Raw genomic sequence first — 13,464 nt, 5'->3', positions numbered from 1 at the left:
TTTATTTTCGAAGTGAATTTTCTTGTTAATTTTTTTATAAAGATATTGAACGATTCGTCGAACCTTAATAACTTTAGAATCAATATTTAATTATTTTCCATTCGTAACAATATCCCTTTATGTTCTCACCCATATTGTAAAATATACATATTTTTCATGGTTGGTCAAGCATCGTCATTTTCGTGGTCAAATGCATTTTTTTTCATTAGTTTGCTTCGAAGTTTTTCCTGATAGTCAGAACCTTGATAAATAATTATACATAATACGCTTGTTTAAAATATAATATATAAATCCAGGAAAACTGCATTGTTACTAAATACATCAATAGAACGTAAAGTGACAAGTCTACTTGAAAACTGCTCATGTAATTTGTAATATAAAAATAAGTTTATATTAATATGTTCCTGATTTTTTTTAAATCAGGAACATTATAAAATAAATGTGCTTAATGTTATATTTAACTATCACTCTATATATTTCTATCTATTATATTATTAAATTTTACAGTTCACTAGATCGGCGTTTTCTGTTGTACAATCAGAGGCGTAGTGTGTTTATTTATCAGTTTATTTTTAATATAATGTTATTATTTATACATTCTACGCATAAAATACGTAAATAAAACGAAGTCAGGGGTAAGTATACTCTCATCCGTCTCTACGTCCAAAGGATCCAATGGTCTACAAAAAAGGTTGAACTCTGGATTCCGGGTGTCGAGCTGTAGCAGATCTGACGTGAAGAGAGAAGCGGCTGCTTTCTCGATGGTCGGCGGCTTCTCTTAGTTCAAGCTCGTACGAATTCAGTGAGTCCATGCTGGAAAGCTCGATTAAAGTTGTATAATATATTATATATATTATCTATTTATTTATATTATGAGTGTATTTATTATATAAGTATATTATCTATTTATTTAAGTTTGTAATATTTTAAAGAGATTGCACAAAAGTTAGATATAATAATAAAAAGTTGCAAAAACGTATGTTTGTTCTGCGCTTCTCTTAAGCAATGAGATCAATCTATTTCTCGATCGTATTGTAACGTGTGACGAAAAGTATACCATTATCTGCACAATAATAGAACCTTAAAATTACATCAAAATAAACATGTAATGGTACGTTTTTCTACGACTGGTACGCGTTCCAGTATCTTAGCGCCGGCCCTAACTAGTACGACAGACTAATGGTATAAGTCGCTTGACATGTTACAACATAAGATTTACAATAATTTTAAAAATAATGGAATACCTTAAAAATTATTAGCGTAAGTAATTGTCATAAGCAATCGCTTTATATGTGGTACTGCCTCTTCCGCAATTTGACACGGCTTATCGAGGCGTTAAACGTTATCGGGATGCGCAATAGAAATTTAAAATAAATGTAAACGCTGCATGTAAACAATGATTTGTGTGTATTTTTTGTACTGATATTAGAGAGACATTTAAATTTTAATTTATGCATTCATTCCTTCCAAATGCATATACTTATTTATGTACATGGAAGATAAGTTTCAGATATTATTGCAAACAATTTTACTGATAGTACTTATTTGTCTCTGCTGGTGCAGCAACCAATTTCAAGAAGAAAAATGACATAAGATTAAAATCGGAAAGTAATGATTGAGTAACTGATTTAAAAGAGAAAAAGAAGGAAATGTGATCATTAAAAACAAATAAATGCAAAATAGAAATTGAGTGCTAAATTCAGTAATTTTATTAATACAATATATTACAATAATGATGGATAAAGTTTTAAAAAATTAAAGGGGAATAGTGATTTTATTTTTATCGAATATATTTTATTACATTTTCATGAATGTAAATAATATATTATCGATATTAGAAGTGGTAAATGAATCTAAAGTGTCTTAATGCACAGCAAGTTTAACATCAACACCTGTAGAATAATGCGAAAATTGGTAATTTATTCAGGGTTGCCATGCGCATGACCAGGCGGAAGTGGCGGCGTCATTGGCGGGCGATTATGACGCTTTGTTCCGCAGCGAATCGGAGCTCGATCTAAATCGGCCTTCTGTTCGCAGAACACAGAGACATCGCTAAATGGCCCACCCTCGCGTTAAATATTTTGCGACCGGCTGAAGCACGCCATTCGCTTCCAAAGTGTCATTTGCTACCGACCGGTCCGCGGGACGATCGCGTTTCGGCCAAAAGGGGCGAATAGTGACCGTTTCAAATCATGCGATAGCACCAGTGTTTCCATTTAAACGCAGTACGTACATATTTTGGTCATAATCAATTTCATTTTGTGCAACAATTGTGTATTTTATAATTAAGCCTCGAATTTTGGCTGCTGAAAATTCATTGTTTCAGTATTTTAATTTTCGCCTACTGGAATAATATTTTAAAATAAGTATTGAGTTAAGCAAAGAATTTGTAATATATAAGGGTCATATATAAAAACGTTTGTATAACAAAATAAAGAGTTGTAATAACTTTTTATTATATATTTTATATTCATTTTTATAAAATCAATTTCAATATAACATGTAAATTTCGCAATTTGTTTTTCTTATAAATGATTCAAAACAATGTTCCTTTGTTAGATATAACATTTATTTTCCTTTATTTAAAGTTTTATTACCTTTTTCATAAAATTCTAAAAGCTTAGTATTTAAATATGAGCAATACCTATTATTTACTATATAAAAAAAATATCTCAAAACCTTCGTAACTTTATATACACGTGGATTCATAATGACAGGCCATATTTCTAGCTGATCGCAATAAAAATATACGGTTGTTGTCTGGTCAGGTTTGAGCATTTAATATATAATTATCTCTCTGCAGTTTCACCATAAATACGATAAGATCTATTTTTATGTTAAGGCTGCATTAAGATCTTTCGGAAAACATTGTGATTGTTTGTATCCAGTTATTAATTGATCTAAAAATAGCGTTTTAGATTTCTGTACCCATTGTTTTCTTACCTGTACGATTTTTAATATATTCCTGCACATTTCGCCAATAATATCCTGTATTGTGATTATTTCTTAAATAGTTACAATTCAGTTTTTTCGATTTATGTAGTTAAGACGTCTTTATTCACTTATTTTGCAATTTCAATTCCAGAACTTTATTATATATTAAAGAGTTAGACCATCTCTGATATTTCGAACGTCCAAATCATCTCATTGAACATTTCAAATGTTTTTAGTTGCGGTCTCTTTTTTCAAAAAAACATGATTGCGCATGAAATTGCGAGTAAATTCGATAAAACACCAAAACCGTGGCGAACACTCGGCAGACACAGCATAACTGATGGTTTAAAATGGTCATCATAAAAACAACATTCTTTTCCATTACACCTTTAATATAAAGAAGGGCATTGAATAACCAATAGTAATATAAAAAATAGTATTGAATAATCAGTTCCGCAAATCATATAATTACCCCATATATTATAAAAAAATCTGATAAGTTTTTCCTGATAGTCATAAAAAATAATGTATATTACCAATATAAACTTTAAAAACATGTATACAAATGAAGACATTACTTTCAGAACAACCATTGTCACAAAAAAAATTTACAGGAGAGAATAAAAACTAATTTTCTTTTTTGATTACAAGGAAATACTTTATTTAATACGTATTAAATATAAACATTAAATATTGAAATTATATTTGAAATAAAATAATACACTCAAAAATATAAAATAATATTGGACATTGGTTGCTTTTCGGTCATATTTTACGTTAGCTGTCTTAATAATACTAAAGAAATAAAAAATATATTAGGAAATAATACAATAATAGTTTTCTAAATGTAGAGTATTAATCTTAATCACTAGTGACATGGTAAATTTTCATAAAAAAATTAATTAATTGGATATTGAAGGTATTGTGTTAAGTTTAATAAATCATATTTTTTGAGCTATCAAAGCAATAGGTCCATCATATGCTCGCGAAAAGTTTATTGTAATGGGAAGGTCATTTTTTTTTATTTTAAATCGATCCCTAGGCCCAAAAAAAATTGTATCGACATAGTAACTCCCCTTCTAACGAATGATCAATTTTGTACATCCGAATTTTCCCAAGTTTGAAATGTTTACCCATAAAAGCTTTAAAATATGGTTTTAGAGTATTTTTCATAGAATAAAAATGTTCAATATTCTGGTATTTAGTCAACAGTTTCTTGAATTATACATACATATTTTATTGATTATTTTAACCTATTGATAATTAAAAAAATGTAACTAGTTTAATCGACATTGATTCATATCGATTCTTATTCCATAAATATTTCTGATTTATTAAAACGCCTAAATCCCACTAAAAATATATTATTAAATAAAAAGAATTTAGTTATATGATGAGTTGCAAAATTTCGAGCGCAAAGCGCAATATTACAAGTGTAAAACTATACTGGCAGGCTAAGATTTATGTAATATGCATTACTAGACTTTAATAATAACGATTCCGTTAAAATATAATATTAATTATTTTTGTACAGAAATAATTTAGTTGGTGGACTATTTAATTAATTGTCTGTAAAATTCGACTTATTCTGCATCAGTTTTACACTTATTTAGCGCCGTGCCTGAATCTTATCAGGTCATTCAGTTTAAGCATGATAAGGAAATGATTCTGGGAAGGACTAGAATATCACACTCATTAAATCAGCATACGAGTCTATCCGATGTGCTTCGCAAAACGCACGACAAAGTTCACTTGTAGCCTTATCAGTAGGATATGCTCTGTTTTATTATGAATTTTTCTTTTAAAAAAAATGTATTTTTATCTCGTCACTTGAGTGCGTCTGAAATGGACCTAAAATTTAGCTGAACATACCGAAAAATGCTTGAAATCATATAACATTGTCGATGTTATATTATTATTATTAATATTATTAATAACCTTTTTTTAATATGTATAATATATTAATATACTATATTTAGTAGTTTAGTTTCAACATATAATATATAGTTACTTAAAAAACACTACTAAATTATTCTTACGTACATACACACAAGTAGGGATTCCAATCCCGGGATCCCGGGATCCCGAACGATTTTCAATACCTGATGAGTCCCGGGATTATAAAACATAATCCCGATTTTTTTGGATTGATTGATTTATCAAGCACAATCGAAATATTATTGACAAAATCGTTATATTTCGTATACAAACTTGCGCGAGTTGCACGTGTCATCTGTGAATCTTTGAGGCTGTGAGTCTGAACGTGCTTTTTCAGCTGCAGGCTGCTTAGGAACCAAAATCAGATTAAGGCTAAATGATGAAACGCTTGATGCTTTGATGTTACTTCGTGAGTTTTTTCCAAAATAATGTTTTCCATTAATTGTGTCTATGAATGTACATATGTACATACATTGTCAAAAGTTCATTTTTTATCTTCTCAAATAAATAAATAAGACCTTCCCTTTTTTATTTTTATTATATTATTTTCTATTTTAAGTCCAAGACTAAAATTATACGTACTTTATACATTGTACGTTATAAAAAACGGATGTAAAAAAATATTGTAATATTCATTTTAAATTATTTTTATCGATAAAATAACATGAAAATTATCCCGGGACTGGTCCCGGGATCCCGGGATCGACTAATTGCAATACCGAAATCCCGGGATCAAAATTTTGGCCCGGGATTGGAATCCCTACACACAAGTCATTAACTTTTAATTTTTCACATGGGCTGTAAAAGTAGTTTTGTAAAACTTTAATTTAGTATAGAAAAAATATGTACATTTACTGATTTATCTTTGAATTACCATTTTTCATAAAGAAATTGATGTTTTAGAATGTTTTTAATAGAACTGATATTTTCCTCAAAGACGATGTCACAGCATAATTAACAGCGTAGCGTGAAAATTAGCACGTTGTGGATTAATTGGTTGCGATTATTTATTCATACGAGGTGTGATCGAAAAATACGGTGAATAATTTTATAATAATCTTACACCAAATTTGAATTAATCTCCTTCAAAGTACTCTCCATGGTTAGCGATGCATTTATCCCAATGCTGATTCCATGATTGGAAGCATTTCTTCCGGAAGGGCCTTTAGTTGCTTCGTCGTAGTCTTCATAATGTCGGAAATCGTGTCAAAACGTTTTCCTTTTAATTCGGTTTTTATTTTGGGAAGAGCTATAAATCACATGGTGCTTAATCCTGAGAGTAAGGTGGATGTGGACAGACAGAAACCTTTTTTTCGGCCAAAAATTCGCGGATCAGAAGCGAGGTGTGGCACGGCGCGTTGTCATGATGAAAGAAGAAGCCATTGGCCCATTTTTCTGATCTCTTTCTCCGCACACTCTTGTAATATTTAGAGTTTAGAGTGGTTCCCCTTGGATCGAACTCTGATCGCAATTTAAGTCGGATGGTGCACATCTCTTTTAGGCGTGCATAATTATTAATTTTGAGAATAGATGTGGTAAAAGTGAGCTGATCTTATATATGTATATATGTATGTACATATTTTCTTTAACTCCCTCCCCCCACCATTCGGTCTTGCACCATGTAGTTCTGTGAATAATAATAAACACAGCTGTTATTAATTAGGGTAGTTGTCTGAAAATTTGTTGTTGAAAAATATTTTAATATATCAGTGGTAATTGAAACAAATGTTACTGCATTTGTTACTATTTACCTAGACATTTTCTTTGTATTTAAATGGATGTTTATGTGAAAATATTAAGAAATTTCGCGCTTCGCGGCTAAATGAACCTCGAGACATTCTAAGTAAAACGGCAATTTATAGGAAAAATATCCAAAATATTCGCACTGCGTAACTAAATGGGCCTCGCTTTTTGTATGAAAAAAGCAGTATTTAAAATAGTCGCGATGTGTAGCCAAATAACCTTAAAGAATTTTCATAAGTAAAAATATAATTTGTGAATATTAAAAATTATATATACATATGTATATATTTATCTGTAGTTAGAATCAAGTCGACAATTATTTTTTGTACACAAGTTTTATCGATTACTGTTAAATACTTATATAATGCAAGTTACTTTGGATCTATTTTTATATTATTATTTTAATTTAATTCAATTAAATATAGTTAGAAAATCTAATTATCTCTCTTTCATATTAAAAATAACATAAAATTTAGCTTTAAAATATAAATATCACTTTATATACTATATATATATATATATATATTACAATACTTTTAATTTAAATGACACTGTCACGATATGTTACCTTAAAGTAATATGTGCATAATTTAGATCAATATTATTGATTATGTTAAATTAAAAAAACTTACAGTTTATTAACACACTGAAAAATTCCTACGTCGATATGTTTAAATGCATTTTTATTAAGGCTGCGTGTTTTTATAAACAATATGCTATATTAACGACATATTGTTTAAACACGTCTAATGGTTATGAATAAAATATAACGGACCTCTTAAGTATTTTAAGCGGAAACCTCATATTATGTATTCGCATATTATAATCATTATGGTAAAAGCGTCATCTGTTTTAATGATACCCAAACACTGTGAGTAATCAGTTAAGTATGTATGTCTGATTGTTTATAAACATAACATACATTGCAGTTGAACACACCGACAAATGGAACGTGTAACATTATTATGAAAAATTATAGGTATACAACGGCAATATTGCTCCTCACATGCAGCGAATTATTGTAATTTTTCATGAATTGTGATTTTTAATCGCATGCACGTGAGTTGCATCATTATGCAACTCTTCTATGTGAACCATTGATTCCATTAAAAACTATTGTAAAAACACGCGAATCAGTTTCCCGTAAAGATATATATCTATCTAATAAGCAATAATCAATAATCATATTATGAAGTTTGTACATAAATCAATTATTTAATTAAAGATAATTTAGGTAATATTTTTGCTCGTAATTTATTGTTGTTATAAATTAAGAAATTAGTCTATTACATTTATTTAAAAATAAGTAAAAAACTGAAACATAAAAAAAACACCTAGCTTACTTTGCACAATGTTGTACTATAAATAATACATTTTTTTACGATCATATAAAATAAAGTAATAGTGGAATTGCTTAAGTTTTTTTACCGCTTGATGGTTTTTATTACTGATTACAGTTTTCATTATTTTTTTGTGATCTAGAATTACTTTCTATTATAAAGCTCAATTTTATGTATATAATTTAAGCAGCAAAGATTTAAAAAAAAATATTAATAATAAAATTCAAAAAAATTTAATTCAACCAATTTGTCCGTATAGTCAATATCTGCCCCTCAAATAAACGCACTTGTAGTAATGCATATGTCCATAAATTAAACTATTTTCTGGTATCTGCAGTATTTTACGCTTGTAAATGAAAAAACTGACCTCACTAAATAATGTTTATGATTAAAAAATCTGGTGATGATTTCTAATTCTAGGGCATTCTGGCATATCGGGGTTTGTTTAAATGAAACTTTAAACTATTATTGTATTTTTTTGTTATTAATTATTTATAATAATTTAAGAAAATAAATATCTTAAAATATCGAATCTTGCACAACTTAATTATTTATTTATTGTAAATTTTCCGTTGCAACCTTACAGGTGTTAACCCAATGCATTGCAATGAAAAAATGTTGCTTTAAGTCTTTAAGGCAACACAAAATTGTTATTAAGTGCATATTTACTTTTTTATTTTTATGAATCTTCTGTTGCAACATGCGGTTAACACAATTAACAAACATTAAATACATAGTGAGACACCAAATTGAAATTAAAGTTTTTAAATCATTGACATATATTTCATTAATTATAAACTATTTGACAGCTTATTATTTTAATTATTCATCCACTAGATTAGGAAAATCTAGGAAAACCTAGTTTGTGATGGTCGATCAGAATCATAATTATATGATATAAAAATCACTAATTACAATCTATCAAACACGATAGAAATTTAATAAAATTAGAGTCCATGCAGGGTGCAAACCCATGTCTTTAAGATATTGATCATTAATGTTGCGTTTCAGAAAAAATATATTTTTAACTTAAAATTATTTGAATTTTTTCCGTTATATTGTTTCAAAATGTCGGCTATTTTAAAAAATTACAAATTCATAACTCCATTAAAAAATATTAAAAATATTTTTTTTATTATATAAATTTAAATTGAGCGGCACCTAGCGGTGCACACGTTACTTTATATATACGACTAATTTCGTATCAACGATTAAGGGTGGTCCCGACAATATTTGATTCAACGATGTTGAGGATCACGATAACTAGAGTAATTTTAGTAATAAAAATATAACTAGTAAATATCTAAACTAAGTTTGTTAGAGTCTGATCCACTACCTTGTTTAAAAATAGTAGTCATTTGAAATCTATTTTAGAAAATTAACTCCGTTAAAAAGATGTTAGTGAAAAAGAAACGAGAAATGTTAAATAGAAATATTTTTTTTATTTATTATATGTACATATGTATATACTCTGGTTGTTCTAAAGCTGTATTACTAGTTTCGTACGATAACGCTTTTTAGACTTGTTATACATACTCGTGATGACATGGACATATCTAAAAAATATACAAAAATAAATTTTTATTACAGGATTAAAATCCAAATTTAATGCCTTTATACACTTTCTTATTTGAACTAATAAACTTAAAACACAATAGTTCCACTTTAATTTAAATTTGTCTGTTAGCATAGCTGATCAAATGAAATATACTTTCTTCACACAGTTCTATAGAATCATTATCCGCTAAACATATTTATTCATTCTATAAAACATTATCAATTAAATGCCATATTAGTGAGATCATGTTAACAAACATTCCAATACGATCATAACTGCTAAGTTTTATTTCAGATCACTACAGCCGTCAAAATGGTCAGAATAAACGTGCGGAAATTCGTATCCAAGATCTTCCCCATATTCACCTGGTCCAAAGAATACAATACTACTATTGCTATTGAGGATCTGGTGGCCGGTATCACTGTGGCATTGACGCTAATTCCACAATCAATTGCATATGCATTGCTAGCGGGGCTACAACCTCAGGTATAATATAACAATGTTATTAAGCTATTATCGATTCAGTTATGTGATGATATTTATAAACGGATGTTTTTTAAGTATGGATTATACTCTTCGTTTGCCGGAAGTTTGATTTACATACTGTTTGGAACGACTCCAGAAATCAACATCGGTCCCACTGCTTTACTATCGTTATTAACATTTACATACACTCACGATATGAACGCTGATTTCGCAGTTATGTTATGTTTTTTCGGTGGCTTTATACAATTAGTTGTTGGAATTTCAAGATTAGGTTTGTTATATAGCTATTATAAATATGTTACTATTTTTATTTATTATATCAATTTATGATTTTGTTGTAGGATTCCTTGTTGATTTTGTATCAGTTCCCGTTGTTTCTGGTTTCACATCGGCTGCTGCATTGATCATTGGATGTTCTCAAGTAAAAGGATTGCTAGGACTATCGTACAAAGCTGAAACATTTTTAGAAATTTGGAAAAAAGTTTTTGAACATATTAAAGAGGTTCGCACAGGTGATGCTGTTCTAAGCGTCATATGTTGCATTATACTTCTATCCATGAGGGTATTTATTAACTATTCCATATTTTATGATTATGCTTATCTCAAAGCTAAAAATATTCGCTGGTTATAGCAATTGAAAGAGGTCAAAATTAGTCCAAAGAATGGCGAAACGCAAAGTAAAGGTGAACATATAGCTCAAAGGGCGCTCTGGTTTACTTCTGTTGGACGTAATGCTGCTGTAGTTATCGCTTGTACTATTATTGCTTATGTGATGCACTCTCAAGGATCAACAGCTTTGATTTTAACGGGTAATGATAATATAAATATATTTAATAATACTGTACATCATGACTTTCGTCATAATATTATTTATTCAATTTTTAGGAAATATTGTGTCCGGACTGCCATCTGTCGGATTACCAAACTTTTCAACGGTTGTTGGAAATCAGACTTATACATTTGAAAAGATGACTAAACATCTAGGATCTGGTATCATAGTAGTTCCATTGATTGGTATTATAGCTAACGTGGCTATTGCTAAAGCTTTCGGTACGATTAAAACATATATCGTATTAAATTATTTAGAATAGGATTGAGAAAATATTTATATTTATGCATTACAGCTAAAGGAAGGATGTTAGATGCCAGCCAAGAGATTATAGCTTTAGGGATGAGTAATATTGTTAGCAGTTTTGTACAATCAATGCCCGTAAATGGCTCGTTTGCTAGAAGTGCTGTTAGTAACGCTTCCGGAGTTAGAACTCCTTTTGCAGGACTTTATACAGGTAATGTCTAATTCTATATTGGAATATGTTTGTTATTTAATTACATTTGCTATTTCAGGTGTTATTGTATTGATGACTTTGGGATTCTTGACTCCGTATTTCTATTTCATACCGAAAGCCGCTTTGGCCTCTGTAATCATTTGTGCTGTCATTTTCATGATTGATTTGCCAGTCATAAAACAGCTGTGGCTTTCAAGCAGTACGTATGAATAAATATAGATAAACATTGAAAAATGTATTCTAAATTTATCACTTTTACAGAATTAGATCTGATACCGCTATTTGGAACATTCTTCTCATGTTTATTCCTCGGTGTTGAAATTGGAATTTTGATTGGTATCTTAATCGATGTTGTAATATTGCTCTATTATAACTCAAGACCGAAATTAAGGATTGAGAAAATATTCGTAAGGAAATACTAAAATAATTTAAAAGCAATTCATAGTAATAATAACGTTTATTTATATAGCATTCTCAAAATATTCAATACACGCTAATCACACCGAGCGGTGGATTATTCTTCCCTTCTGCCAACTATGTAAGGGAAGTGATAACCAAAATTGGCAAGAAAGACAAATCGACAGAAGTAAGCGAAATGAGTAATGGAGTAGTCGTTATTGATTGCATTCATTTACAACGAGCTGATTGGACTAGCATTCAAGTATGTTATATTTAAATATTAATTATAAATTATATGTTAAATAAATCTTTTTTGCTTAGGGTCTCAAATCTTTATTAGCTGATTTTAAGAAAGTGAGCAAAATAGTAATATTTTTAAACTGTCGCAAATCCCTAAAGCACAAGTTGAAATCTGAAGTCGGCGAAGAACTTATATACAGTACATCAGATGAGGAATTAATATCTATAATCGATAGTAAGTATTTAGCTAATAATTTCTTCTTCTAAACATGCATATTTTTAATTTGATTAAATATATTATATTACAGAGTTCGTTACAAATAATGGATTGAACAAAGAAATCAAAGTCAACGTTCTGGATGAAAACTTTCACATAAATTCACTATCATATCCCACATAAATATTCAATAGATAGATGCATTTGTATAGAAAGTACAAAAAGTGTTAAAAGACCAGTATTAATTATTAAATAAGATATCATTTTATATAATGAGATGTTGTTCGTTTTATAATGTGATTAGAATCAAGTGTGTTTATGTAATAAATAATAAATACAACTGATACAAGGGTGAATCAAATAAAAATTAATATTTTTAGAATGTAAACTAAAATTTCCAGCGCTTAGAAAGTACCTGGAAAGAAATTATATTGGTAAAGTGCGCAGCTATTCGTGCACCACTTGCTGCACCTCTTCATCGGTACCGAACATCTTCGCTTCTTTAAGTGGCTTAAAGATGTTAAAATTATCGGATGGCAAAATCTGACAAATATGTCGTATGTTGAAGACGCAGAACTGTAGAGCATTTTGAACTATATGGTTAGCTGATCCATGATTCATCCCCATAAATGACTTCAACTCTTGCAATGAATGAAATTTCTAGTCCACCAGACACTTGCTGAAGTGAAATTCGTTCATACTGATTTTCATTTGTATATGAATTTCAGTTTATTTTGTTAATTTTGCAGATTGAAGATGATTTTTGAGTTTATATATGTCATATAGGTAACAATGTTCTCCTATATTACACAGTGCTCTAAAAATCTCTATACTCATCCATAAAAAGAGTAAGCATAATATATGCCTTACTCTTACGCCCTTTCAAAACTTAATCTAGTCCATTTGTATATTTGCTGGAGTGACAGATACGTGTCATCATACGTATGAATTTTAATGAGTTTGTTGAAAGTGCAGCAGACATTTTAAGCTAATGTCTGATTTGTAACCCAAAATATCGACCATCCTTTAAATTATATGTAAAACTATTGCTATTTTACAGGACACAAACATACAATACAAACGTAGATATTTTATTTTGGTTTGTATGTATGTATGTAGTAAATATAAGCTATAGCATTGTTTTTGTCATTTTGAAAACAATAAAATTGATGAAAATAAACTGTATTTAGAAATATAAAAAAGAAAGCAAGCATTTTAATAATTTTGGGGAATTAGATTTTTTCTTCATTAAATATTGTGTATTATTTAGGTTTAAAAAAACTAAAACTATCCCTATTACAAAACCACTAAAATATAGCAGAA

At 29.2% G+C, this 13,464-nt stretch overlaps 1 protein-coding gene across 1 annotated transcript; it reads left to right on the top strand.

Annotated features, from left to right (window-relative positions):
• The first annotated feature begins 1,950 nt into the window (after positions 1-1,950).
• On the top strand, positions 1,951-13,347 carry LOC148227197 (sodium-independent sulfate anion transporter-like). The gene is made up of 12 exons (XM_088201076.1): positions 1,951-2,225; positions 9,808-9,999; positions 10,075-10,270; positions 10,341-10,561; positions 10,631-10,808; positions 10,885-11,049; positions 11,124-11,285; positions 11,344-11,484; positions 11,547-11,692; positions 11,755-11,946; positions 12,006-12,159; positions 12,233-13,347. The coding sequence occupies exons 2-12, from the start codon at positions 9,826-9,828 to the stop codon at positions 12,322-12,324; spliced, it is 1,821 nt and encodes a 606-aa protein (XP_088057202.1). The 5' UTR covers positions 1,951-2,225; positions 9,808-9,825; the 3' UTR covers positions 12,325-13,347.
• Positions 13,348-13,464: the final 117 nt, after the last annotated feature.

Source organism: Plectrocnemia conspersa, unplaced genomic scaffold (assembly GCF_051122295.1).
Source record: "Plectrocnemia conspersa isolate PC_06_02 unplaced genomic scaffold, ASM5112229v1 ptg000013l, whole genome shotgun sequence".
NCBI classification, from domain to species: Eukaryota; Metazoa; Arthropoda; class Insecta; order Trichoptera; family Polycentropodidae; genus Plectrocnemia; species Plectrocnemia conspersa.
The sequence above is the reverse complement of the archived record's forward strand: the minus strand, read 5'-3'. Positions and strand labels throughout refer to the sequence as shown.

What these genes read in the sequence shown, in the direction of transcription:
- LOC148227197 (XM_088201076.1), top strand. Translation starts at nt 9,826, where the DNA reads ATGGTCAGAATAAACGTGCGGAAATTCGTATCCAAGATCTTCCCCATA. An exon ending in AACAGCTTTGATTTTAACGG is followed by an intron (nt 10,809 to 10,884) that starts GTAATGATAATA and finishes TTCAATTTTTAG; the next exon opens with GAAATATTGTGTCCGGACTG. An exon ending in TTTTGCAGGACTTTATACAG is followed by an intron (nt 11,286 to 11,343) that starts GTAATGTCTAAT and finishes TTGCTATTTCAG; the next exon opens with GTGTTATTGTATTGATGACT.